Source organism: Squalius cephalus (assembly GCF_949319135.1).
Source record: "Squalius cephalus genome assembly, chromosome: 18".
Lineage (NCBI taxonomy): Eukaryota > Metazoa > Chordata > Actinopteri > Cypriniformes > Leuciscidae > Squalius > Squalius cephalus.
In genome coordinates, this window is record NC_137139.1 from 21,821,655 (window position 1) to 21,848,666 (window position 27,012).

General features: G+C 38.0%; 1 protein-coding gene across 4 annotated transcripts in view; it reads right to left on the reverse strand.

Annotated features, from left to right (window-relative positions):
* Positions 1-27,012, reverse strand: part of lrp1ab (low density lipoprotein receptor-related protein 1Ab) — a 125,841-nt gene that overhangs the window by 46,945 nt on the left and 51,884 nt on the right. For all 4 annotated transcript variants that reach the window (XM_079849083.1, XM_079849082.1, XM_079849084.1 and 1 more), the window contains exons 7-24: positions 16,914-17,076; positions 16,046-16,268; positions 14,758-14,947; positions 14,423-14,566; positions 14,061-14,297; positions 13,756-13,936; positions 13,228-13,450; positions 12,465-12,654; positions 12,109-12,237; positions 11,828-11,968; positions 11,186-11,311; positions 10,964-11,080; positions 10,785-10,865; positions 10,524-10,691; positions 4,779-4,961; positions 3,429-3,626; positions 1,763-2,008; positions 914-1,111 (exon numbers count right to left, since the gene is read on the reverse strand). In XM_079849083.1, coding sequence (XP_079705209.1) covers positions 914-1,111; positions 1,763-2,008; positions 3,429-3,626; positions 4,779-4,961; positions 10,524-10,691; positions 10,785-10,865; positions 10,964-11,080; positions 11,186-11,311; positions 11,828-11,968; positions 12,109-12,237; positions 12,465-12,654; positions 13,228-13,450; positions 13,756-13,936; positions 14,061-14,297; positions 14,423-14,566; positions 14,758-14,947; positions 16,046-16,268; positions 16,914-17,076 — 3,138 coding nt within the window. The remainder of the gene's footprint in view (positions 1-913; positions 1,112-1,762; positions 2,009-3,428; positions 3,627-4,778; positions 4,962-10,523; positions 10,692-10,784; positions 10,866-10,963; positions 11,081-11,185; positions 11,312-11,827; positions 11,969-12,108; positions 12,238-12,464; positions 12,655-13,227; positions 13,451-13,755; positions 13,937-14,060; positions 14,298-14,422; positions 14,567-14,757; positions 14,948-16,045; positions 16,269-16,913; positions 17,077-27,012) is intronic.

Sequence of the window (27,012 nt, forward strand, 5' to 3'; positions counted from 1 at the left end):
TGGTTTTGTGAATTACGGACTAAGTTGGTATGCTGAAAAGAACAGGACCGTGTGGGAAAACACACAGCAAGACAACAAAGTCAACTCAGAACTTTAAACAAGTGTGTAAAACAAGAGAATGTGATTGAAGTTCCTTTTTCCCTAAAGCCATTAACTAATGAAGTTTTCCAACTAAAAATAAATGTTTGTGTATATATGATCGGCATATACGACAGCGTGTTCTAGGTCCTGCCAATATCCAGCAACTTTGCACAGCCATTGAAGAGGAGTGGACCAACATTCCACGGGGGGGGGGGGGGGGGGGGGGGTGTTCCCCATTACAGTAAAACTCCACATTTTAGAGTGGCCTTTTATTGTGGCCAGCCTAAGGCACATCTGTGCAATAATCATACTGTCTGATCAGCATCTTGATATGCCACACCTGTGAGGTGGATGGATTATCTCGGCAAAGGAGAAGTGCTCACTAACACAAATTTAGACAGATTTGTGAACAATATTTGAGAGAAATAGGCCTTTTGTGTACATAGAAAAAGTCATAGATCTTTGAGTTCAGCTCATGAAAAATGGGGCAAAAACAAGTGTGTTGCGTTTATAATTTTGTTCAGTGTATATATATATATATATATATATAAATTATACATATAAATATATAACTATACTAAATATTCCAAATATAAATGTTCCATATATAATATAAATTATTTACAGAATATTAAAACTAATGGAGACTGCTGCTATGTACTTCAAATCTTCTGGGTTAAATACAGTTTAAGCTGTTAATAGCATCTGTAGCACTCTTAACAGTGTGTAAGTGTAAGCTGTATTTAACCAGGAATAAACAAATTCTTAACAACAAAAAACATTTACTAAGGAACAACCACTCCTCAAAGACATTTGTAGGACATTCATTTACCTCCGCTTTCCGACAGCTTTCCCCGATAGATCTTGTCTTCCACCACATCCGTCCAGTAGAGGGAACTCTGGTTGAGGTGAAAGTCCAGGGCAATGGTGTTACGCAGGCCAGGCACCAGCACGCTGAACTCGCCCTTGTACAAATCAATCCGACGGATCTCATGCCGGTTGGAGAAGATGATGTAGGGCTTGAATGGATCTAAAGAACATGAACACGGCACATTAGGACATCACACATCTAATCTTTTATTTTGGAATTACTACAAAAAGGTTTATTAGTTAACATTAGTTAACTACCTTAGTTACCATGAACTAAGAATGAACAATACTTCTTCAGCATTTATTAATCTTAGTTAATGTTAATTTCAACATTTACTAATACGTTATTTAAATCAAAGATTGTATTTGTTAACATTAGTTAATGCACTGTGAATTAACGAACAATTAACAGCTGTATTTTTATTAAATAACATTAATAAAGATTAATAAATACTGTAACAAATGTATTGCTCATTGTTATTTCATGTTAGTTAATACATTAATGTTAACTAATGAACCTTATTGTAAAGTGTTACCGCCTTTTTATATAATATAATATACTATTTAAAAGTAATATAACTTAATATTTATAAAAATATAATTAAGAAAAGAAATGTTGGAGCTGAATTTCCAGTAAAAACAAATTATATAAAAATGACTGTACTGTGACTGCACTAAAATGCCTGTTTATTTCATAATGCCCTATATATTATATACACCAGTGTATTGTACATCTCATCCAAAGATGTCATTCTTTTATTCAGTCATTTCTAGAGGTCATATCATCTTCTCCATCCTGTCTCTCCCTCACCAGTGCTCTTGCAGCTCTCGCTGTCTGGCCCGAGCGCCCAGCCCTCATAGCAGGCACACTTAACAGTGGCCTTCTCTTGCACGCAGCGCTGGCTGCACTTCAGATGCTTGGCGCAGAAGCTCTGGATCTGGCAGGTCTTGTTGTCAGTACCCAGCTCCATGCCAGCTGGGCAGGAGCACAGGATGCCCTCACCAGGAGCGATGGTACAGTTGTGGCTGCAGCCGCCATTATCCATCGTACAAAGATCTACAATAAATAGAGGCGAAAAAGAGAAAGAAGTGGGTGAGATTGAAAGGGTGTTTGTGAGTAACTCATAAACATAACAGTTGAAGAGAATGTGCTTATTTGATTTGAAATCAATCCTGAAATTTCTATCATATGCTAATGGAAAACACAAGTAGAATTGTTGTGCTCTGTGCAAACTGTGAAACATTTAAAGGAATAGTTCATGCAAAAAATTCTGCATATATAATGAGTGGATCCACTGACTATCAAGCTCAATAAAACACACACAGACACAAAAAAAAGGTACACAAATAAGTAATCCATAAGACTTGTGAACTATATTCTTTTGGAGCTATATGATATAGAATACAGCAAACAAGTCATATGGACAACTTTTATAGTGCTTTTTTGTCCTTTTTGGAATTTGACAGCCGGGAATTTGGTCACTATAGATTGTCACTGTAGATATCTGTAGAAACTATAGAAATCTACCATCTAACATTATAATGTCACTTTTGAACAACTTAAAGGGATAGTTCACTTTGAAAATAAATTTTGGTATGTTTTAGCTTACCTCAAGGGCATCCAAGATGTAGGTGTCTTTTTTTCCGCAGTAGTTTCAATTTTGATATTTTTAGGTCAAACCGTTCTAGTCTCTCAGTCATTTCATGCAGATCTATGGATACTGTCTCAAAGAGCATGCACAAAGTCCAAATTAAAACAATTCCCCATCGTCCAAATTAAACAATTCCCCATCGTAAGTACACATTGATGGCCTAAGACACGAAACGAGCGGTTTGTGTGAGAAAACGAACAGTATTTATATCGTTTTTAGCTCTTATAACACAGCCGCGTCCAAATGATCTGAGGGCTCGGGCGGGTATAGATATATACACTAGATGTCGCCTTGGCTACGGTTTCGTTCCAATGAACTGCAGTAGCGAAGGCGACATCTAGTGTATATTACTATACCCGCCCGAGCCCTCAGATCATTTGAACGCGGCTGTGTTATTAGAGCTAAAAACGATATAAATACTGTTCGTTTTCTCACACAAACCGCTCGTTTCGTGTCTTAGGCCATCAATGTGTACTTACGATGGGAAATTGTTTAATTTGGACGATGGGGAATTGTTTTAATTTGGACTTTGTGCATGCTCTTTGAGACAGTATCCATAGATCTGCATGAAATGACTGAGAGACAAGAACGGTTCGACCTAAAAATATCAAAATTGAAACTACTGCGGAAAAAAAGACACCTACATCTTGGATGCCCTTGAGGTAAGCTAAAACATACCAAAATTTTATTTCAAAGTGAACTATCCCTTTAATGCGTCCTTGCTAAAAAGAAATATGAATTTATTTTAAAAGTCTAAAATGACATGAGGTTGAGCTAAAATCCCTTTAACTTGAGTGTATTTGTGTTTGTGTGCATGTGCATTACTGCAAAGCTTCTCGTCCGAGCCATCAGGGCAGTCGTCCTTGCCGTCGCACAGTTTCTCAGGAGGTAGGCAGATAGAGTCATTGCTGGCACAAACATGGTGGGAGAGCTTGCACTCAAGAGCCTCACAGTTTTCTTCATCCGAGTTATCCTCGCAATCGCTGTCCCTGTCGCACACCCAGGCCTTACTGATACAGCGGGCTAAAAACACACAAAGAAAAGAAGCCCAAAAGTCAGAGATCACTTGCAAAAATGCTTCTATTTAGCATTTTATTTATTTCAAATTTAATAAAAGAAATTTCTTCACAAACTATATTATCATCATGGCAATATTCCATGTTGATGGTAACGCATGACAAATACTTTGTTACATAATTGGATTACTTTTTTCAAGAAACGAGTAAAGTAACGTATTACCTTTTAATTTACTTTTTTAAATAAGTAACGCAAATGACTTTGTTTTCCTATTTATTGATTGCCACATCTCCTGTCCCCATGTTGAGAGAAATCGCGAGTAAGTACTGTAGTTCTAGGCTAAATGTAAGCATGCATTTACTCATCTCACTGGCACAAAAACAGATTCATGTTTGATTAACTCCTCAAAATGAATAATAACAGTAAAATGCAAACATGAATATGTTAAATATAACAAATATACTTTATGTATTTAATCTCACTTCAATGACACAATTCAACCATACCAATAAGAAATAATGACTTCAGATAAACATCACATTTGTGTTTCTTTTTTGTTGTTGTTTTTATTGCTGAAGAGTGTTGAACTTTCTTCTCCTGTATCCAGACTTTCCATTTGCATTCAGCATTGAGTGCATTATTAATTTAACTTTTGGTGTGAAAAGGCCTTTACATTTGCCAAAAATATAACTTTTGCTTTTTTTATTTAGGAAAAAACAAACAAACAAGCAAGCCCAGCCCAAATGAGAAAAAGTAACAAAAGTAAAGTAATGCATTACTTTCCATAAAAAGTAACTAAGTAATGCAACTAGCTTTTTAGGGAGCAAAGCAATATTGTAACGCATTACTTTGCTGGTCAGGTATTTATAACTTGAGGGGAAGGGCAGTCTCATTTTATTGGACACAAATGCAAAAGTGCAAGATGTGCAAGCAATAATTATGGTTTATTTCCTATAAGAGAAAACAGTAAATGTGCAATCATTTTTAGGAGTACAATAGCATATAAATGGCGTTCAAGCTAACACAGATAGACTAAAGTGACAAAACCTTTGATTTTGGGTCTTTAAGGAGTGCTGTTTTGATGTATCATGACTCAATCCGCTGTTACTGTTACCGACACGTGTATGATACATTCAGAATGGCCAAGCCTGTACTAACCCGAGTCCTTGCAGGCGAACTTGACGGCAGGGTCACACATATGTGTGACGCCCTCGCAGTTCTTCTCATCGCTGAGGTCCATGCAGTCCGTGTCTCCATCACAGCGCCATCGCATGGGAATACACAGACCATCCATTCTGCACTGGAACTCATCTGTGTGGCAACCGCCGGGCGGCCGCGTGGCTGGAGAGAAAGACAGAAAATTAACACGCAATTACAACGCAGCCGTGAGAATATTCATACAAAGGCACGGATACAGATCCTATTATATGACATAATGAGAGCTCGGCTTTCTGACATAAAAAATCAGTTCCCAGGGATGGAGACTGTAACCAGCGTGAGGCACAACCACAATGAACTCTGAACCAAAGCAAACTTTCTCACGAACAGCGGTCCAGGGCTGGCACTGTGACGGCCATCATTAGGCATCGGACATAAAGGCTTTCCCTCACGACAAAGGTTAGCGTTTGGCAGAGTCCGGAGAGGAGGAAGCGGAAAACCAGACCTTGTCTGTAAACAGAGTGAAGTGTGTCCTAGAACAGGGATCTGCTGGGGTGAACTGACCCGAATGACATCATACTGCTCAAGTTGCACACACACTCTCACACAAACACTTTCTCTCTCACACACTCCCGAACACTCACACAGACACACCCACACTTACCTACACTCACTAGTCAATACTGAAATCTGACTGTAATATTACAATTCTCAATGTCAGTTTCCATAATTTAGCAAAAATATATATGCTAGTTAAATATAAATTCTGACAAACTAAAATAAAGGCATGTAGCCTTCAAAATTTTTTAAACAAATTACATTTCTATTTTTTGACAAATTCAAAAAACAAAAGTACATAAAGGTCCTCAAATATACTCAGTTACATAGTGCTAAAAACATTTTATGTAGTAATAAGAAAATTAATAAATTCCAATATTTAGCAAATACTTTCACTAAAAATAAATATGCTACTTAACACAATGTTCTACTTTTTTAATGTTAACATAAATATTAACTTCAATATTAAAGTTGAATTAAGATTTCAATACTGCAGAAAAACTTTTGCATTGACTTGGTACTGAAGTACCGTTACTTTAAACGTCCCTACTCCAAAATGTAGCAAACTCAAAGAAATTGTATACACAACTCTCCTCCACAACTCCCTAGCACGCCCTCTTACAGTTCGAAATCTTTACACAGGCACAAACACACTGCCAGGCTCCCACAAGGCCCAGCACTCTCATTAGGCCTCTGGCTTGGTTCTGCTGCATTGATTCTGTGAGTCTATTAAGCAAAAAGCCACAGGGATTAGAGAAGCGAAGGACAGAGCCTAGTCCCCGAAAACAGAACCTTACCCTCTTATTCCTGTTCCATTCAGGGCCCAATTAACAGCTATGAAGACACATGAATGGAACATGTGAAGAGGGATAGAGAAGGAGAGAGGGATGTACAAAAATGCACATGTGAGTGGATAGTCCAGCGGCTTGTGCGTCAAGCGTCCTGGCACATCTGTGCTAGTGTAATCCCACAAGACAGCAGCTCTCAGAGCAGTCATTAACACTGCTCTCCAGAGGGACTCCCTGCACTCCTCTCAGACATTCTTCAAGATTTTGTGGTTTACGCATTTCACCACAAGGCCAAAAAAAGAAAAAGATGACAGTCCAGTTTATGAAATTATGATTTACTCCTGTTAATGAAGAGCTCAGCTGCATTAGTCATTGTGGTTTCGCTCAAAATCTAGAGACACTTCAGAAGGTGTACACACCTAAAATAGCTTCAGAGAATAAACTGTGACAGTTTACATAATACAAACAGGGTAAAAACAAAAACAATTTTTTTCTTTTAAACAAATCAAATCAAGTCAAGTCAAGTTTATTTATATAGAGCTTTTCACAATACAGATTGTATCAAAGCAGCTTCACAGTATTAAATTAAAATAATACATCAATGTTTGTTTCTAGTGGAAAATGTCCACGTTTGGTAATACTGATCAATAGTATTGTTGATAGTATTGTTGGCTCAGTTGGGGGCCAGTTCTCCTCTGGCGTTTATGAACTAGAGGTCGGATTTAACTGTAAGATTAAAAGTATTATATGAATGCCTGGCTGAAGAGATGCGTCTTTAATCTAGTTTTAAATTGGGAGAGCGAGTCTGAGCAACGAACAGTATCTGGAAGACTATTCCAGAGTTTTGGAGCTAAATATGAAAATGCTCTCCCTCCTTTGGTGGACCTAGATATCCTAGGTATGACCAAAAGCCTCGAATTTAGTGATCTTAAAGAGCGTGATGGATTATAGGGCGATAGAAGGTCCGTTAAATAGACTGGAGCTAAGCCGTTTAGGGCTTTATAAGTCAGTAGCAATACCTTGTAATTAATACGGAACTTTATAGGTAACCAATGTAGTGATGATAAAATTGGTGTTATATGATCATATTTTCTTGATCTAGTAAGAACTCTAGCGGCGGCATTTTGGACTAACTGTAGCTTGTTTATTAAGGATGCAGGACAACCGGCTAATAAAGCATTACAGTAATCTAGTCTCGAGGTCATGAATTCATGAACTAACTTTTCTGCATCAGAAACTGATGTTACGTAGCTTAGCAATGTTTCTAAGGTGGAAAAAGGCTGTTCTTGTAACATATGAAATATGATTTTCAAAGACAGGTTGCAGTCTAGTATAACACCCAGGTCTTTTACTGTAGAGGATAAAGTAACAGGACATCCTACTATGATAAAGTTGTAGTGTGAGAGGTTTTGTGGGCGGTTTTTAGAACCGATGATTAGTACCTCTGTCTTGTCTGGATTAAATAAAAGAAAACTGCGCGTCATCCAATCTTTTATATCTTTAACACACTCTGTCAATTTGGATAATTTAGCGTTTTCATCTGGCCGTGATGAAATATAGATTTGAGTGTCATCAGCATAACAATGAAAACTAATTCCATGTTTCCTTATAATATTTCCAAGTGGCAGCATATATATTGAGAATAACAGAGGGCCTAACACAGATCCCTGCGGCACTCCATAGTTTACTGGAGTTATGATCGAATTTTCTCCATTTAAATAGACAAAATGGTAGCGGTCAGATAGGTATGATCTGAACCAGCTTAATGCTTGTCCTTGAACACCAGTTTAATTTTGTAGTCGATCTAAGAGTATTGTGTGATCTATAGTATCGAACGCAGCACTAAGATCAAGTAAAACTAGTATTGAGATACAGCCTTGGTCAGAAGCTAAGAGTAAATCATTTGTGATTTTAACGAGCGCAGTTTCAGTGCTATGATGCGGTCTGAATCCAGACTGAAACTTTTCATAGATGTAATTTTCTTGCAAGAAAGAGCCCAGTTGGGCGGACACAACTTTTTCTAGTATTTTAGACATAAAAGGAAGATTTGAAATGGGTCTATAATTTGCTAGATTATGTGGGTCTAATTGTGGTTTCTTAATGAGAGGTTTTATAACTGCAAGTTTAAATGTTCTTGGAACATGACCTAAAGATAAAGATGAGTTAATAATATTAAGGAGAGGCTCTTCCACTATAGGTAACACTTCTTTCAGTAGTTTAGTGGGTATAGGATCTAACAAACATGTTGTTGTTTTAGATGAAGTGATAAGTTTATTTAACTCTATTTGTTCTATAGTTGTAAAGCACTGTAATTGTTCTTGCGGGGTGATAATTGAGGCTGAATTATAAGGCGCGATTGAGGATTGAACGTTTACAATTGTGGTTCTGATGTTTTCTATTTTCTCAGTGAAGAACTTCATGAAATCATTACTATTAAACTGTAACGTTCAGGTGACATCTGTTCAGGTGACATCTGTTTATTTGTTAGTCTAGTCACGGTGTTAAATAAAAACCTAGGATTGTTTTGGTTGTTTTCTATTAGTTTGCGGAGGTGCTCAGCCCTGGCCGCTTTTAGGGCCTTTTTATAACGTGACATACTGTCTTTCCAAGCGATTCTAAAGACCTCTAAATTAGTTTGTTTCCATTTACGCTCTAAATTACGGGTTTCTCTCTTTAAAACATGCGTAGTATTGTTGTACCATGGTGCTTTACTTTTCTCTCTGACCTTTTTTAATCTAATGGGTGCAACAATATCCAATTTTCCAGAGAGAATGGTGCTCATAGTGCTAGTTAATTCCTCTAGTTCATCTTTTTTTTGGGGTTCACTGAGCAGCTGAGACAGATCAGATAAGCAATTTGAAAAATTATCTATGGTGGATGGAAGGATTGTTCTGCCTGATCGATAACGCGGCGCAGCATGATATATTACAGGAGTACAAAATATGCAAGTTACCATGTAATGGTCAGTGACATCATCACTTTGTGGAATGATATCTATATCGGTTGGATCGGTTCCATGTGATATAATTAAATCGAGTGTATGATTAAAACGATGAGTTGGTCCGGTAACGTTTTGCTTGACCCTTAAAGGAGTTTAATAAATCTGTAAACGCAGCCCCGAACGCATCATTTTGATTATCTACGTGTATGTTAAAATCTCCAACAATTAATGCTTTATTGACATTGACTAATAGATCTGAGAAAAAATCTGCAAACTCTTTTAGGAAATCAGCGTAAGGCCCAGGCGGTCTATATACGGTAGCCAAGGCTAGAGATAATAGGGATGTTTTTCTAACATCTAAGAGCGTAAAATTTAGTACAAGTACTTCAAACGAAATAAACTTATAACCCGTTTTCTGAGTAACATTAAGAATATCTCTATAGATTGTTGCAACACCGCCGCCACGACCAATCAGACGGGGCTCATGCTTATAGGAGTATCCTGATGGAGTAGACTCATTTAGACCGAAATAATCATTTGGTTTAAGCCAGGTTTCAGTAAGGCAAAGTACATCGAAGCTATTAACTGTCTTAGGTGTGACGATCTAATGTTTAGAAGACCTAGCTTTAGAAATTGTTTTTGTATACTAATAGCAACATTTTCTGTTTTAATAACAATTAGATTTTTCCTAGATCCTGCAGTAGATTTATTATTTGATCTCACTAAACGAGGAATAGACACATTTTCTATGCAATGTTCTACACTAGTATTTATATCAGTTAAATTGGTGCAGCAGAGACTATGATTTGGACTTTTGGTTACTACTCAAAAGGTATTTAACATTTTGGAGATGTTATCCGACAGAAGATCCGCTCCGAATCTGCTTGGGTGTAAGCCATCAGCACGGAAAAGCCTAGGATGCTCCCAAAACAGATTCCAATTATTTACAAAGAGCAGTTCCTGATGAGAATGATCAGTGAAAGAAAGTGATGAAAATATTGATCAACCAACCTCAGAAAACTAAACATATGAACAATTATTTTCAATGGGGTTTACAACATACAATAAAAAGTAACCACTTTTTAAACAATTCATAAAATAAAAAAAAATCATCAAAATATAAAATAAAGTATAAGCAATTATAATAAGCAATTATGTTTAATGTTGGAGAATAAAATAAGTTTGTTTATTTGTTTAATTATTTTGTTATTTATTTTAAAATATTAATAAATTGTTTCATTTTTTATTACATTTTTACACAATTTTTATTATTTACACAATAAATAAGACAAAATAAAACAAATAAATAGTATATATATATATATATATATATATATATATATATATACAAATAATGCTAGTTTAGGATCAGATTTCTGTTTGTCGCATTTTCCAAAAACTGATGAAAACTGTATGTTTGGAATTAGACTTCATTCACTTTAACAACTCCAAACTCACCCTGATTGGTACAATTGGCATGAGTCTCATCGCTGTAATCTCCACAGTCGTTGTCTCCGTCGCAGGTCCAGTACTCTGGAATACAGCGGCCGCTGTTGCATTTAAACTGCACACTAGAGCACGAGTGACTGCAACCGGCTTCATCACTGTTATCCCCGCAATCATTATCTGAGTACACACGCACACACATTAAGGTGGTTATTGGACATAGTTAGCCAATGTATGACGCTGGCAATTTTGTGGATGGCATTAGAAACTCACCATTATCACAACGCCAGTTGACATTGATGCAGCGTCCATTGGCACAAGTGAACTGAGTGAGTGGGAAACAGGTAGGATATGCTAGAGAGAAAACAGTGAGGAGGACAGGAAAACGGTTACCATTCTAAAATGTCAGTATGGCATGATGAAAAAAGGAAAAGAGGCTCAAATTTAGATACCACAAGATGCTGGTTCATCTGAGCGATCTCCACAATCATCATCCAGGTCACATGTCCAGGAGACAGGGATACAACGGCCACTGGCACATGGGTACTGATTAGAAGGACAAGTGCGTGCTGGGAGGGAAAATAAAACCGGATTAATTCACAAAGCTGTACACCAGGAAATATTTGCACCTGAATCTAAAAAAATGCTTAAAAATCATTCAGAGTTCACAATACCCAAGCAGGTGCTGTTCGATTCATCTTCATCATTCCCACAGTCATTGTCTCCATCACAAAGCCAGCGCAGGGGGATACAGCGGTTATTCTGGCACTTAAAGCGGTCTGCAGGACAGGTGTGCTGGTCTGAAACAGGACAAATAGAGGACAATTTAAAGGTGCACTAAGTAATGTTTTGTTTGTTGCAATGGCCGATATAACAGACCAACTTATACTCATATGGTATGGATGCAGAATCACACAAAAGAAAATATTTACAGTTACTGATGGCATTGTAGAATGATATTCACAGTCAGCCATGATTAACTTATTCTGTGAGCCAATAATTCTCAGATAATAAAATGTTTATATATATATATATATATATATATAATATTGTATATTAAATAAAAAAAAGTTTTGGTACAGCAAGATTTTTAGGGTTTTTTTGTGGGATCATGTGACTCTGAAGACTGGAGCAATGATTTACAATAATTACGATAGAAAACCTATATCTCAAAATATTACTGTTTTTACTGTATATTTTTTTATCAAATAAATGCAGCCTTGGTTAGCATAAGACACTTCTTTTAGAAAAAAACTTTTGAAAAGTAGTGTATCAGTAGTTGAACAGTGTGATATCTGAGACAAAAGGACACTAACGGCACAACTCGGGGGCCTCATCGCTGTTGTCCAGGCAGTCATTGTCCCCGTCGCACTTCCAGCGGTCTTGAATACAGCGGTTATTCTTACAGGCAAATTCTCCAGGCTGGCACTGAGGAGGAGGCACGTAGGAAGGGTTTGCTGGCAAGAAAGAAAAAAAAAGAACAATATTTTAAAACTAAAAACCTCCCAAAAATCTCAAACAGGCCATTTTCGAATAATTTCAGGTTATTTGTAGTAACTTTTATACGTCAGGCCACTTAAAGCACAGCATACCCCACCTTTACAGGTCTTGTTGTCAGTGTCTAGTATCTGGTCGTCGGCACAGGCGCAGGAGCGTCCCGTGGGCGTCAGCAGACACAGACTGCTGCAGCCACCATTATTGGCACGGCACACATTGGAGCCAATGACTACACACAACAAAAACATCCTCAGCAGATCCCAATTAAACACACAATATAATCCCTGAAACTCTGACCTCATTAGTTTGTAACCACTAACATTATATAAATAATGAGGCTGTTGAGACATGTTACCATACAAATGTAATTAAGACTTTGTTTGATCTGTCAGCTCATGCTTTGCATATGACTCATATATGACTAATTTTTCAAGAATAGCTCAGGGTGTTCAGTACTTTGCTGTTGTTGTGCATCGTAGGTGCGAATCTCGTAGATTGGTGGTCGTTCATTGCGTAGCAACGTGGCCTTCTTGGTATTCTGGTCCAGCTTGTAGATTCCTCCACCGCGGTACTCATTCCAGAACAGGAAGTTCTTATAATGGCAAAGGCCAAAGGGATGATTTAGCTCGTGTCCTTCATATACCGTCTGGATGAAGAGAAAAGTATGCTTCTTATGACCTTTTCATGCAAATTCTGAACAAAGGTTAAGATCAGGAATAATACATCATAATTACAGTTGATAAATATGATGTGTTAAGTCCTCCTGGGACGTACATATTTACGAGTTGGCATGTTGTAATTATTATGATGTTAGGTGTGTTCAAATTACTTTTGTCACAGCAAGATTGCAAAGTACCTTTTATTTAAAAAATAAAGAAACATTTTTTAACAATATTACATGAAGATTTTATCAATTGTTTAAAATGATGAATAAAGATGCTCAACCGCTCAAATCATATAGATTAGTTATACGATCTCTTTATGAACTTTTTGAAACGTCAAAGTGGTAATTGCGTCAGACAAAAGTCTTACATTCTGAGTGAACATTTTTGGGTGAACTAACCCTTTAAGATGCTAACATGAGTTTCCTTGGTTGTACCCATCCATAGTGCAAGTGCAAATGCACCTTTCTTTTTCTTTCTTTTGAATAAAATGGCATCACTGATGCGCTCATCCACCAAAAGTCAAGCCTTTTATGAATCTATATGCGTTTCCTCACCCTGCGTTCTGTGGTGTTGAGAAGCACCATCTCGATGCGGTCATAGTATGCATCCACCCAGTACAGAATGCCCATCTGGATGTCCAGGCTGAGGCCATTGGGCCAAAGCACAGTTTTAGACGTAAGCAGGATACCAGCGTTTGAGCCATCCATCCAGGCCTTCTTTATACTGCCACGATTGGTCTCTTTAGGCTCCTCCTCCCAGTCACTCCAATACATCATTCTGCAAACATAAACAGGCCGATATGAATTTATACATTCAAAGCTGTAGATGTAACTCTAACTGGCTTATCTGTATGTAGGAAGTGGTGTGGCATAGCGTTTGCATCTGATTTGATAGCTTTGAAGGTTTTTGGTAGGTTTGGAATGTTAGCATGCCACACAGAATTGTCAGTGTACTGTGACAAAATAAAATATCTAAAATCACTAATATTTCATCACATTATAGTAGATGATTTTCTTTCCAAGTGATTGTTTTTCTTTTTTAGGGCTCTTGAATGTGTAATTGAGCAAAAATAATTGATATACCCATGGGAAGGGTCTACTACTATGGCCCTGGGATGGGTCATCTTGCCCTCAATAAGAGTTTTGCGGGTCTGAGAGGCTTTCTCCAATTTGGCCACACTGATGGTCTTTTTGGGTCCATCATCAGTCCAATACAGGTTTTGCCCCATCCAGTCCACAGCAATACCTTCTACTGTGTGAATACCTGTGAGAGACAAAATAAATGGGATGAAGAAGAAGAGACTGATACATGAAGGAGTAGTTCATCTAATTCAAACAACTTCAGTGACACTCCAACAAAAACCATCCCAGCATCATGCTGCACTCACCATCCTTCACTATGATGTCTCTCTCAGTGCCATCGATCTTCTGGCGGCCGATGATGTAGCTGGTGGCGTCAGCAAAATAGATGAATTCGGTCTCAGCGTGGAAGTCCAGTGCTCTTGGGTTATTCAGGTTCTCAATAGGGATGATGTGCTCGTCATACACCCTAGCGTGCATGTCCATACCGCGGATGACTCCAGGCCGGCCTTTACCGTACACCAGGAAGAGCTCGTGCTCTGGTTCTGAGGAAACACAGGGAAAATGATCATTATATGCAAAAAAGCACTGCAATGTGGAATGCTGTTATGTAATGCTGTTTGGAACTGGTTTGGGTTGGTTTGAGCAGGCTGGGTTGAATTTTACTCACTCTTGCAGGACTTTCCGTCACTGCCAAGGCTGAAGCCAGAGCGGCAGCGGCAGGTTCGGCTCTTGTGACTGTTACCCAGCAAGCAGATATCAGAGCATCCGCCTGCCTTCCCAAACTGATCCGGAGCACACGCATGACTGCGAACTAAGGATGGACACAAAGCATAATTTTAACATAAAGAACCAGTGGGGAAACCACTCTGAATAATACATTGAGTCAGAGATTGAAAAATGTACCTCCCATTAAAATAGAGTAAAATGAAGCTACCCATTAAAATGCACTTGCTGAACCCTTAAAAACGTTTTGAAATGTCGAATATAAATCCGCAGTCATACCTGCAGGCTGACGTCTCTGGTGGTAAACGTGAAGGGCGCCACCTTTATCCACGCGTGTCACCACCTGGAAGTCAGAGCTGTTGAATCGGTTGACTCTGATCACACTGGTTTTGGGCTGCATGTTGGCGTTGTCAGAGTTGGTGGCATACAGATAGTTTTCAAACACTGTTAGACCATAGAGATGTTCAATCTGCCAAAACAAACACAAAATGTATATTCATTATAAAAATGCCTTTTGAGGTTTAAGATTCATATATGTTTACATGATCTTTACAAATCTAAAAATCAGACTAATAAGGCTTCCTCATATATACTATTTTTCTAAGACTGTGGGAATCCTGGTAATTCAAAGGGGACCAATCAGTTGTTTTAGTCAGTCAGTGAATTAAAATAAGAAATATCTTGATTTTTTATAGTTTTAGCTTATTTCAAAGGTTGTTTCATCTGTTCCTAAATCATTTAAGTTATCTTTAGGACCCCTTGGAAGTTTGCTGGTTAAGAACCACTGAGCTTTATTAGTGTTTTAAAATATGAACTGTGACCCTGGATCACAAAACCAGTCACATGTCGCACGGATATATTTGTGGCAATAGCCATCGTATGGGTCAAAATTATCGATTTTTCTTTTATGCCAAAAATCATTAGGATATTAAATAAAGATCATGTTCCATGAAGATATTTTGTCAATTTCCAACTGTAAATATTTAAAACATTTATTTTTGTGAGTGAATGCAGCACAATCACCAACATAAATGGACAACTTTAAAGACGATTTTCTCAATGTTTCGATTTTTTTGCACCCTCAGATTCCAGATTTTCAAATAGTTGTATCTCGGACAAATATTGTCATATCCTAACAAACCATACATCAGTGCATAAATATCATGTGGTCCAGGGTTTTGTGGGCCTGTCTATTATAGTCCTAATAGAAAAGAATAACTTGTACCCTTTACAAGTTATTCTTTTCTATTAGGACTATATGAACATCACATACAGTGATCGCACAGTGAATGTAAACTAAAGATCTAAAATCTATTAAAAAGTCCTCAAAAAAAGAGTGACACTGCACTTGCACAACACTCAGTTTTCACTGCTGCAGCAGGTTTCAGATGAGCTAATGCTGATCTTTCAGTCCTACTGATCATGTGATGTTCCAGAAACTCATGTGTGATGACGTCAATGGAAGTGACATTCTGAAATCGAGTTCATGACTCCAAACAAACAACTCTCATACAGCACACGTGTATGGCTTCCACAAAAGCACATGAACGTGACACTTCACACGTACCAGTAAACCTTGAATGATGGTGTGCCGGTTCTTGCCTTCGTAGTCCACCACCTCAATGTAATCCAGGTAAGCGTCAGCCCAGTAAACCAGCTTGCTGACCAGGTCCAGAGTGATGCCATGAGGGAAGACTATTTTACTGTCTACAAGTTTGGTGCGGTTTTGGCCATCCATATCGCAGCGCTCCACCTTGGGGATCTGCCCATAGTCTGTAAAGAACACTTTCCTGGAAGAAGAAAAGACAGAAAAGAGAATGTTATGATGTACAGCAATCAACCGCAAAGAATGCATAAATTGTATAAATTGAGGAATGCTGATTCCATTTAGATTCATCCTGCCCAGAACCAATAATAATATTCATATATAAAATTATTAATACTAATAATATTTAATAATTAAAATAAAAAACATAAGACACATAAAACACGTTTACACTTTAGTCACTTTACAATTAAATCATATTTATTTATTTATTTGCATTCAAGCATGCTTTATTTGCAGTAATATGAATGATATCGTTTTCCACATTATAGTATTAAGAATTTAGTGGATAAATATGCTTAACTGATATTGAAATAAAGTTAAGTAAGTGAGTAAGTAAATTTTCCTCATTTTTTGTTTTTTGAGTTGAAAAGGTTTATTTTATTTTATTTTTAGAACTAAAGAAAGTTGAGAAAGTGAATATGCTATCCTCATAGAAAAAAATCATCATGGACCCTTGTAGGAACTGATACTATGGTATGGTGCAAAAACATGGCATGGCCACTAGAATTCTGGGTTTAGACATATGTCTGCAGAGAACTAAAAGTGACATGAGTGACATTTGTTGGGTCTAGACAAGGATTAAGGAGTAATGGTCTTAGGTTTTCACCCCATGGCAGGGTCCAGTGCGATTCCTTTAGGGTTATAGAGCTCCAGGTCCAGTAGGATGACACAGGTGAGGCCGTCTTTACTGCACACAAATATGCGGTCGTCCACATCATCCACAAAGTAGAAGTTTCCCGTCAGCCAGTCAATGGCCATCTGCTCCACATCTGAGTTTGTGTGAGAGAATCAAGACAGGAAGAGAGAGTGAGGACAGAATAGAGGGAATTTTCAGTGTTTGCTTTATTTTTAGTCAGTCATAACTGCAGCTTCTCTCTGACTTAGCAGATAGATGCTGCATCGTGTTGGAATGCAAAACTTGGAGGACTGGATAACAGGAAAGAAACTATGTAACTTTAGAAGAGCTACAAGTGTTTGTATCTGTCTATCAGTGTAGCTGGCTCGAAACAGTCCCATTAGATCTACTGTCAGAGGAGAACCAATAAACCTGGACAATAGTCAAACACATCAACTCTGAATAACTAACCATATTGCTGCTAGACTGTTCTTTGAATTCTCACTGGTACAAATTTCTGCATCTCATAGTTTAGTTTTAATATTAAACATAAAAAGATGATCTAATTTAATACTAATTTGATTTTCACTTTGGTTTTCCATCCAAATTGCAAATTTAATTTAAGAAAAAAAGTGAATAAACCAGTGTTTTTTACAAATTATAATTTGCCCCATTCACTAAATAAAAGCAGAACAAATATATCTAACTCATTTGTTAATCCATTCTGACGTAAAACAGTTACATAAGAATTATATTTGCAGAAACTCATTCTGCTTGTGTTTTATGAATAAGGCCCGATGGATTTTTATACGTCTCTGCATATGCATATACTGTATGTGTGCGCATCAGCAACTCTTGACTCACTGTCACAAGACGATTATTCACTCAGTGTTTCTCTCCACTTTTACAGCAATTAAAAAACAGCAAGCAACCAAAAAAAACCTGATAGCAAAAACGAAGAAAAAAAAAAGAAAAAAAAATGAAAATCTCATGCTAGGTGAGATTCCATGCTGAAGTGTTTTTACTAAACCTTCAGTTTAAAAACCTGACACAGACACCCGCTCTCCATTACAACACCTTTCCCAGCACAGGAAGGCCGGACTTGGCTGTGCAGTTATCCTCAATTCTGGGAAAAGAGTTTGAAATGGTAATTCAGTGGATACTGAGTTTCTCTTTCTCTTCTCTGACAATAAGACTCCTTCTGTGCGTGCCGTCTAGAGCTCCAGCTGTGCGGGCCGGCCTGCAGTGCCTCCCATGAAGTTTGGTGTTACAACAGCTGCCACCGTACTTCCTGTTACTGATTTGTTGGTTTTTTTGCAGGCATCCACTAATGATCCTCAGGCATAGGGACATGTCCTTGTTGTGCAACCAAGTGAGGCGAAACTTGTGCAAACCAGACACAAACAGTTCTCACACTTTTCTAAAAAGTCCAGTAAACAGCAACCCTGCCAGGAAAGGCAGAACTACCTCCAGGCCACACTAAACCTCCACCCCCCCCCTCGTCCCTGAGCCTGCAAAACAAACAACCACAGTACCTGTTGCGCAAAACTGTAAAAGACACGTTATTCCAGAGGGCATGTCATCCTGATACCCTCTTTCTCTACAATTCCGCTAAATCAAACCAAGTCCTTTCTTCACCCCCTCATTCCTTCATAGGAAAAGTATAAAACAATATGTGCAAGGAACATCTGTTACCAATCAGAAAGCTAAAAAAAAAAAAAAGTACAGACGAAAGGTACCACATATGGTTATGAACTGGAATTAGTTGTGTAATAGCAAATGCAGAAAGTGATTTTGAAAGCAATGCAAGGAAAAAAGAGAAGGGAAAGTAAAGATTGCTTAGGTTTCTAATTACTCTCAAGATCTACATTACTCTAAGTGGATACTGATATAGGCATGTGTCTGTGAATATATCAAGTGTAACTGTGGTAGAAAAGACAAATGTTACAGCTACCAGTAAAGTGAAGCTTAAGTATATCAGTGACAAACACAAGAGATTTAAAAAGGGTGAGGGAAACAAAGCAGTGAGTGTCTTTGAGGCCTGGCACACGCTTCTGGGATTCTTATGAATGGAAGATCCTTTTAACAAGGCAACAGTTAGAAGTTCTCAGACGTATGGAATATAAAACACTGATGAATCAAATAACTGGATAATAACGATCCTGTTATGGTGGTTTGCTTAAATAATGCATATCATAACACCACACCCAATGCTGGTGTCCGATAAAGAGCTATTAAATAAATAAAGATTAAGTAAATAATCCCACAGCATGAAATTAATAATCAAGTCACTTAATATAAGGCCATACGAACTGTACATGTAATAATATTTAGTGGTTGTCCAATATATTCTCAAGGCCATTATATCGGCCCAATTTTTTGTTTCAACTATTGGCATCGGCTGATAGGTTTTTCTGTTTGGCTGACAAGTGTCGGAAGAGAACTTTGCGACTTTTATTTTGACAGCACTGTGAACGCCAGTGTGAACGGGATGCAGACAGTTCCGCTGACACTGGAAACGTACGAGCGACCTACTTTAAATCCTTCATTTTAAAACTATGCAGTGCTGTATCAAGTTTGTTGCGGTGTCTTATTCACTTGATCAGTGTATGTAAAATTAGAATTACCATATCTTTATTTGATAAAATATGATTCCCAGAGCAATTTACATAGTAGCAGATTACATACTGCACTGTTGGTTACAGTGTTTACTTGAGTTGCCATCTAAAGTATATCTTTTTTTATTATGATGTATTTTACAGCTTATTTTAAAACAAAGCTCAAATAATTTGAAATTGAATCAATATGAAAACATTGTCTAATTTAGTAAATATCACTATTTAAATTTAAACAGCGTGATATCGTATATCACCATTATATCAGTCATCCTGCTCCCAAAGATATTGACAATGGCCTTTAAAAACATTCACATGGGGGGGCCCAAGATGGCGGCATGAGAAGTGGATGCTTTTGCTGATGCTCCTGCCTCACTCAATATAAAACTCATCATTTGTTCAGTTGAGTGCGTAATTTAATGCATTTTGGCAATGTAACCTGAGGTACTATGTCATTAGAAACTTTTTGGCCTGATTCTTTTGTGAAAATGCCGAAACCATCGAAGAAACTCGAGAAAAAGGATCTACCTGAGGGCGCAGCTAGCGAGGATTGCCACACGAGCGACGATGTTGGCCAACTTGATCCAGCGTTATCTAGGGCGCTACAGGAGATGACTGATAAAATCACAAAGGTGATTGACGAAAGGCTTGGGTCGCTTGCGCAGACTATTCAAGCCCATTCGCAACAACTTGAGCAAACGACGGGTAGACTTAATGAAGCCGAGAACAGAATTGCTGAGGCCGAGTCGTCGGTTGATACCGCGAACGCGCGGCTTCAGTCTCTCGCGCGCCAAGTTTCGTCACTCGCCGAACACCTGGATGATATAGAAAATCGAGGGCGGAGGAAAAATGTACGTATCATTGGCCTTCCTGAAAATGCTGAAGGAACTAATCCGACCGCATTTCTTCAGACCTGGATCCCAGAGTTCCTCGGCATTGAGACAAAGTCGGGGATGCTTAAGCTGGAGAGAGCCCATCGCATCTCTATGCTGAAAGCCGACGCCAAGGGTAGGCCTCGTCCGCTTATTGTTCGCTTCCACAACTTTCAAGATAAGCAGCGGGTTGTGGATGCCAGCAGACGCGAGGCACAAAAGGGAGATCTGATGTACAACAGCTGTAAAATATCGTTTTATCAGGATTTTTCCGCTGATGTTCAACGCAAGCGAAAGGAGTTTTATGCGGCGCGGCAAAAGCTACAGCAGATGGGAGCTCAGTATGTCATGCTTTACCCAGCCAAACTCCGAGTTACCATCGGTAAAGTTACTAAAGTTTGTGAGTCCCCTGATGAAGTTCTGGCCTTTATTGACTCGACAAAGTGATCATTTTGTCTTGAATGGAGGTGGACTGTACCTGATGGTTTTAGGTAGGCTTAAATAATTTTATGGATCGTTTTGTTTCCCGCCTGCCTTAGTGGTATGTCTAAAAAAGTAGGCCTATCCTAATTTTTGTTCTGCTTGATTTCGTACTCTCTAATCTGTCAATGAGTGAGACAGGTTGCGTTAAAGTGCATGGTTTCTTGAGTTGTTCAGTGTTTATCAAGTAGCCATATCTCTTTGAGGTTTGCAAGAGCCTTTTGCGCTGAACGGCGCTTTGTTGGTGCGCATCGTTCCCCTTGTTATGGGGGAAATACCCCTTGTAAAAGTATTGTTCACTGTTTTTTTTGTTTCTTTTTGTTTTTTGATGATATTTGTTATAATGTTCACTGTTGAAGCTTGGGCAGGCTCTTTTTCATTTGAGTACTTAATCTGTTACTTTATATACAGGGAGGAGCACTTCCATATATCTGCATTTGCTCTATACATTAAAATTTGCTCTATAGATTAATGTTGGGTAGTAAATTAAGAATATGCACTTGGAATGTTAGGGGTTTGCATGGAACACTAAAATTAAGGAGGGTTATGTCTGTTCTCATTAAGGAAAGGGTAGATATTGCTCTACTACAGGAAACACATCTGGATGATGAGGCACATTTAAAGTTAAAGCACAATTGGATTGGCCAAATCTTTTTTTCATCATTCACAACTAGTAGTAGAGGGGTTGCTATACTTATTAATAAGAACATCCCTTTTAATGTTGTAAAGAGTGACAAAGACCGATTTGGTAGATATGTTTATCTTAATGGGGTTCTTTATGGGGAAGAGGTATCGCTGCTAAATGTGTATTTTCCTCCAAATTTTTCCCCTGAATTTCTCATCTCAACCCTTGTTAAATTCTCTGTATATCCCTCTGAAACACTTATAATAGGAGGGGATTTTAACTGCCTGATGAACCCTTTGATGGACAAATGGCCTGTTAGAAATCCCTTTCATACTAAGCAGTCAAAGGCATTAGTAGCTATCTGTGAAGAACTAGACTATTTAGATGTTTGGCGAACTTTAAACCCGACACAAAGGGACTTTACCTTCTATTCTGCCCCGCACAAATGCCATACAAGAATTGACTATTTTCTAATTAATAAGCTGTTTTTGCAATCGGTCGCTTGCTGTGAGCTGGGTAACATTCTGGTATCAGATCATGCCGCTGTATATTTAGATTTATTAGTTCAGGGAGTCCCACAACGAACAAGAAGGTGGCGTTTCAACACTAGCTTACTTAAGGACTCGGCTTTTCTCTCTTTTTTTTGTACAGAACTCAAAATTTTTCTTTCAATTAACTCTACTGATTCAGTGAGCCCATCTTTAGTATGGGAAACTTGTAAAGCATATGTTAGAGGGCTGATTATTTCATATTTGTCTAGCAAGCGACACAGACAATTGGCAAAACAAAAACTTCTTGAAACTGAACTTGATAATGCTAAGAAGGAATTTAATGCAACTTCAGATTCTAAAATGCTTGAAAAAATATCTAACATTAGGACCTCTTTGGATTTGTTATTAACACAAAAAGCTAATACAAATTTTTTATTTTCGAAGCAGAAATTGTATGAGCATGGTAACAAACCAAGTAAATATCTTGCTCAGCTGACCAAGGTTAGGGCAAAACAACAATTAATTACCTCTGTGTTGGACACATCTGGCAAACGACATTTTGATAATCCTTCAATTAATGATGTATTCAGGGAATTTTATGCAGATTTATATAAATCTGAAAAATGTGTGGACAGTGCAGAGCGAATGTATTCATTTTTTTATAATTTACCCTTAAAAACTCTCCCACAAACTTATAAGGACCTTCTTGATGCCCCAATCAGTAGAGAAGAGGCTATGCAGGCACTTCAGAGTCTCCAGGCCGGTAAAGCACCTGGCCCGGATGGCATAAGTTCTGAATTATATAAGGAATTCCATTATGTCCTGCTGGATCCCTTTCTTGAGATGTTAAACCACTCTTTTGAAAAAGGATTGCTACCTGATTCACTAAGAGAGGCTGATATCTCACTAATTTTAAAAAAAGGGAAAGATCCAGAGGACTGTGGATCTTACAGGCCGATAGCACTGCTCAATTCGGATTTGAAACTGTTATCCAAAATACTTGCACTTAGATTAGAGCAGGTATTGCCAATATTAGTCTGTGAGGACCAGACTGGTTTTATTAAAGGAAGGAGTTCTAGCCACAATGTCAGAAGGCTTTTAAACATAATTAATATCTCACAAAATCAAAAACTTGATACTTTAGTTATTTCATTAGATGCCGAAAAGGCTTTTGATCGTGTTGAGTGGCCCTATTTAGTTTACACTTTGCAGAAATTTGGGTTTGGAGATACGTTTTTGAGGTGGGTGCAGCTGCTCTATAATAAACCCTCATCTGCCGTCATCACTAACAGCATTAGATCTAAAACATTTCTTCTGGGGAGAGGCACTAGGCAAGGCTGCCCACTTTCACCATTATTGTTTGCCCTTGCCATTGAACCCTTGGCAGAAGCAATAAGATATGATTCGGTGATTAGAGGGGTTACAATAAATGACAGACAACATAAGATTTCACTTTATGCAGACGACATTCTGCTATTTTTGTCGGATGCAAATACATCAGTTCCACGATTATTAGATGTTATACACTTCTTTGGAGAATTTTCTGGTTATAAGATTAATTTAACAAAATCTGTTGCTTTACCATTGGGCAGCCTTACCTCGGAAACACAAATGCTCTCCTCTTTCCCTGTTAAATATTCCATGTCAGGTTTTACCTATCTAGGGCTTCACATAACCCCAACATTCCAACTTTTATTTAAAAGTAATTTTGATCCTCTTTTGAAAAAAATTCATAGTGATTTGCAGAGGTGGAATGCTCTTCCCGTATCCTTTTTGGGAAGAATTGCTATAATCAAAATGAACATTTTACCTCGTTTAATGTACCCCTTAATGATGCTGCCTATTTTACTTTCTAGCAAAGTCATTAAGGAGCTTAATGGATGGCTTTCTTGTTTTATATGGAGTAAAAGGAAACCAAAGTTAAAAATGAGCAAACTACAGCTTCCTAGTCATAAGGGTGGTCTAGATGTTCCCAATATCAGACTGTATCAGCTGGCGTGTCAGCTTCGTTTTGTGGCGGATTGGTTGAAGAATGATCCAGGTTCTATTTGGCTTGATCTTGAAGCCTCACAATCTCTGTGCCCTCTTCAGAATCTTTTGTTTGTTGTCAACCCTAAAAAGTTAAAAGTTCTATATGATAGCCCAATCGTACGGAACACTCTTAAAGCTTGGGCGCAGTCGCGCAAGTTAGAGGGTAGGTTTAATTTGTCATCAGCTCTTACACCAATTCAAAATAATCCAGATTTTCCTCCTGGTACTGATGACTCTGGGTTCAACCTCTGGAATTCTTTAGGTATTGTGAGGCTGGAAGATACATTTGAGGGTTCATCACTTATGTCTTTTGAACAGTTGTCTGCTAAATTTAATCTGCCAAGACATCATTTTTTTAGGTACTTGCAGCTAAGGGACTTCATTGGTAAAAAGACCACTTTGGATACTGATAGTTCCAGGACCGAAATTGAGAAAATACTACTAGAAGACACGAGACAAAAAAAGATATCTCATATCTATGTTACATTGAGTTTGACTCTCCCAGGGGACACAGATAATCTTAGACAGATGTGGGAAAATGATTTGGTAGTAAATATCTCCAGAGAGGATTGGGATTTAGTCTGGGATCATGCTAAAAGAATATCAGTGTGTAACAGAGCACGTGCTATTCAATTCAAAATAATACGTCGGCTACATATCACCCCTTTTATCAGGAATAAAATGGACCCAAAACTTTCCCCCAATTGCTCAAAATGTAAAATATCAGTTGGTAATTATATTCATTGTATTTGGTCTTGTCACAAAATTCAGTTGTTTTGGAAGAAAATCGCAGACCACATTGGCAACATTCTGGGAATGACAATTGATGTTGATCCTTGTTCATTTATTCTAGGTCTGCCAGCTGGTATTGTTTTGAATAAATATCATAAAAGGCTTTTTAGTATTTTAACTTTTGCTGCAAGAAAAAACATTTTGATGTTCTGGATAAGTGAGAAGACTCCTTCAATTAAAAAATGGCATAGCCTTGTGAAAGAGCTCATCCCAATGGAATTTTTAACATGCATACTACATTCTTCTACAGACGTTTTCAAACGAATATGGACACCCTATTTAGACTATGTTTCTCTTACTTTGGACAATTGCTTATATTTTTCTTGAAAACTGTTGTAATGGCTCACGACAAGAAGCCTATTCCTGTGAGTATTGATGTATCTTCCCTTGTCACCTATTTATTTTATTAATAATTGATTTGAGAATTGTGTATTTAAGGTCTGCCTGAACTGTTGTTCTTTTTTTTCTTTTTTTTTTTTTTTTTTTTTTTTTTTTTTTTTGCCTTGTCTATTCTGTTGGGAAAAAAATGGAAAATTTCAATAAAAATATTTGAAAAAAAAAAAAAAAAACATTCACATACACGAATTAGAAAAAACTGTTATACACTATACAGATATACTATATACAAACTGAATAGTTTATATACGCTACCGTTCAAAAGTAATAAAGATAAAGAGAAAAGATTTTTAAAAATGTTTTTGAAAGAAGTCTCTTAAGCTCACTAATGCTGCATTTATTTGATTAAAAATGCAGTAAAACCAGTAATATTGTGAAATATTATTATTACAACTTAAAACAGCTGTTTTCTGTTTTAATATATTTAAAAATGTCCTTTATTCCTGTGATGGCAAAGCTTCATGAATGAAAGACTCTAGAGCTCAGATACATCGGGATGAGATGTGGACCACTCTTAAAACTGTAGGACAGCTATTACACAACCAGTGGCAAGGACGTCTTGAGCAGATGACGTGTTGAGACACCCTCGAGCATGACCAAGAGAGAACAGATATGCACTACCCAGGTTCGTCAGCCACAGTGGGGACGCCCACTCACCCACCACCCCTCCAAACACACTGAAGATGAGTTTGTGTGTGCGTCATGGTCTGTTTTCAGGCTTTTTACAGGAGAAAGCGGTCACAGGGCACATCTGGAGTGCTCATCTGCCCAGCACGCAACAGTTATAAATCACTACTCCCTGTGTAAAACTGAGTTATACAAGTCAATGCTGCATGGCCATTACAGTACGGATCCCCGAAGCATCAGATGAACCTTCTTCATCACAGGACTATCTACTGCATATGAGCTCATTAAAAAAGCTCATCAATCTACTGTCCTTCCATTTCTCCTGCCTTTCCTGCAAAACGGCCACACAGAGTCATTAGGGATGTGGCTGTAATAGCAGATGTCCTATTCACACTGAAGAGCAGAGGCTGTTGATTTATAGGTCCAGTTAGAGAGAGATCAGAAGTTTGATAACATGTAATTATCTCAGCCCTGGTGGCGTAGCGCCTCTGGACACAGCGTAATTGAACAAGGTTGCTCTGATTTATAACCTCTTTGAGGAAGTTTGGTGGCTGGTTTTATAAAAGGCCTGGGAAGCTACATAATTGGTGGCGTAGGTGCTAACAGCACTAAACCTACAGTGAAGCAGAACAGAAGAAGAGATATGCTCTCTTTGAGGACATCAGGGATCATTGTCAAAGCATTCTGAGAGTTTATTTCTTTGCATTGTATCTTTAAGACTTCTGTATCCAAATGTTTACTGTTCAGCATCCATTTTCTGAAGCCATATGTTTGCTTTTTATATGAAAAAGACACAAGGCTATACAGGCTTGATTATAAATACTGTTTTTGAATAAACTATCCATTATATATTGTGTACCCAACATGCTGCTTCTGGTCTTGAACTTAGTCATTGGGACACATTCTTGTGTACTCTGGTAGACAACTGAAGCTTGGGCTGGATGGGAGATTGAGCCAGGATCCATGCTTCTGGATTACTCGGACGGACCCAACCAGCTCTCGAATCAAAAAGAAAAGAGAAAGAGAACCGAAAGAGATTGTGACTCACTGTTTCCCCTAGTCTGTCTAGCATGCAGATAGGTCTGAAATCAGAGGAACAGCAATGCACAGGGTCCAGACTTCCTCTAAGACTACTCTGAGACAATGAAGCTCTGTTCTAAA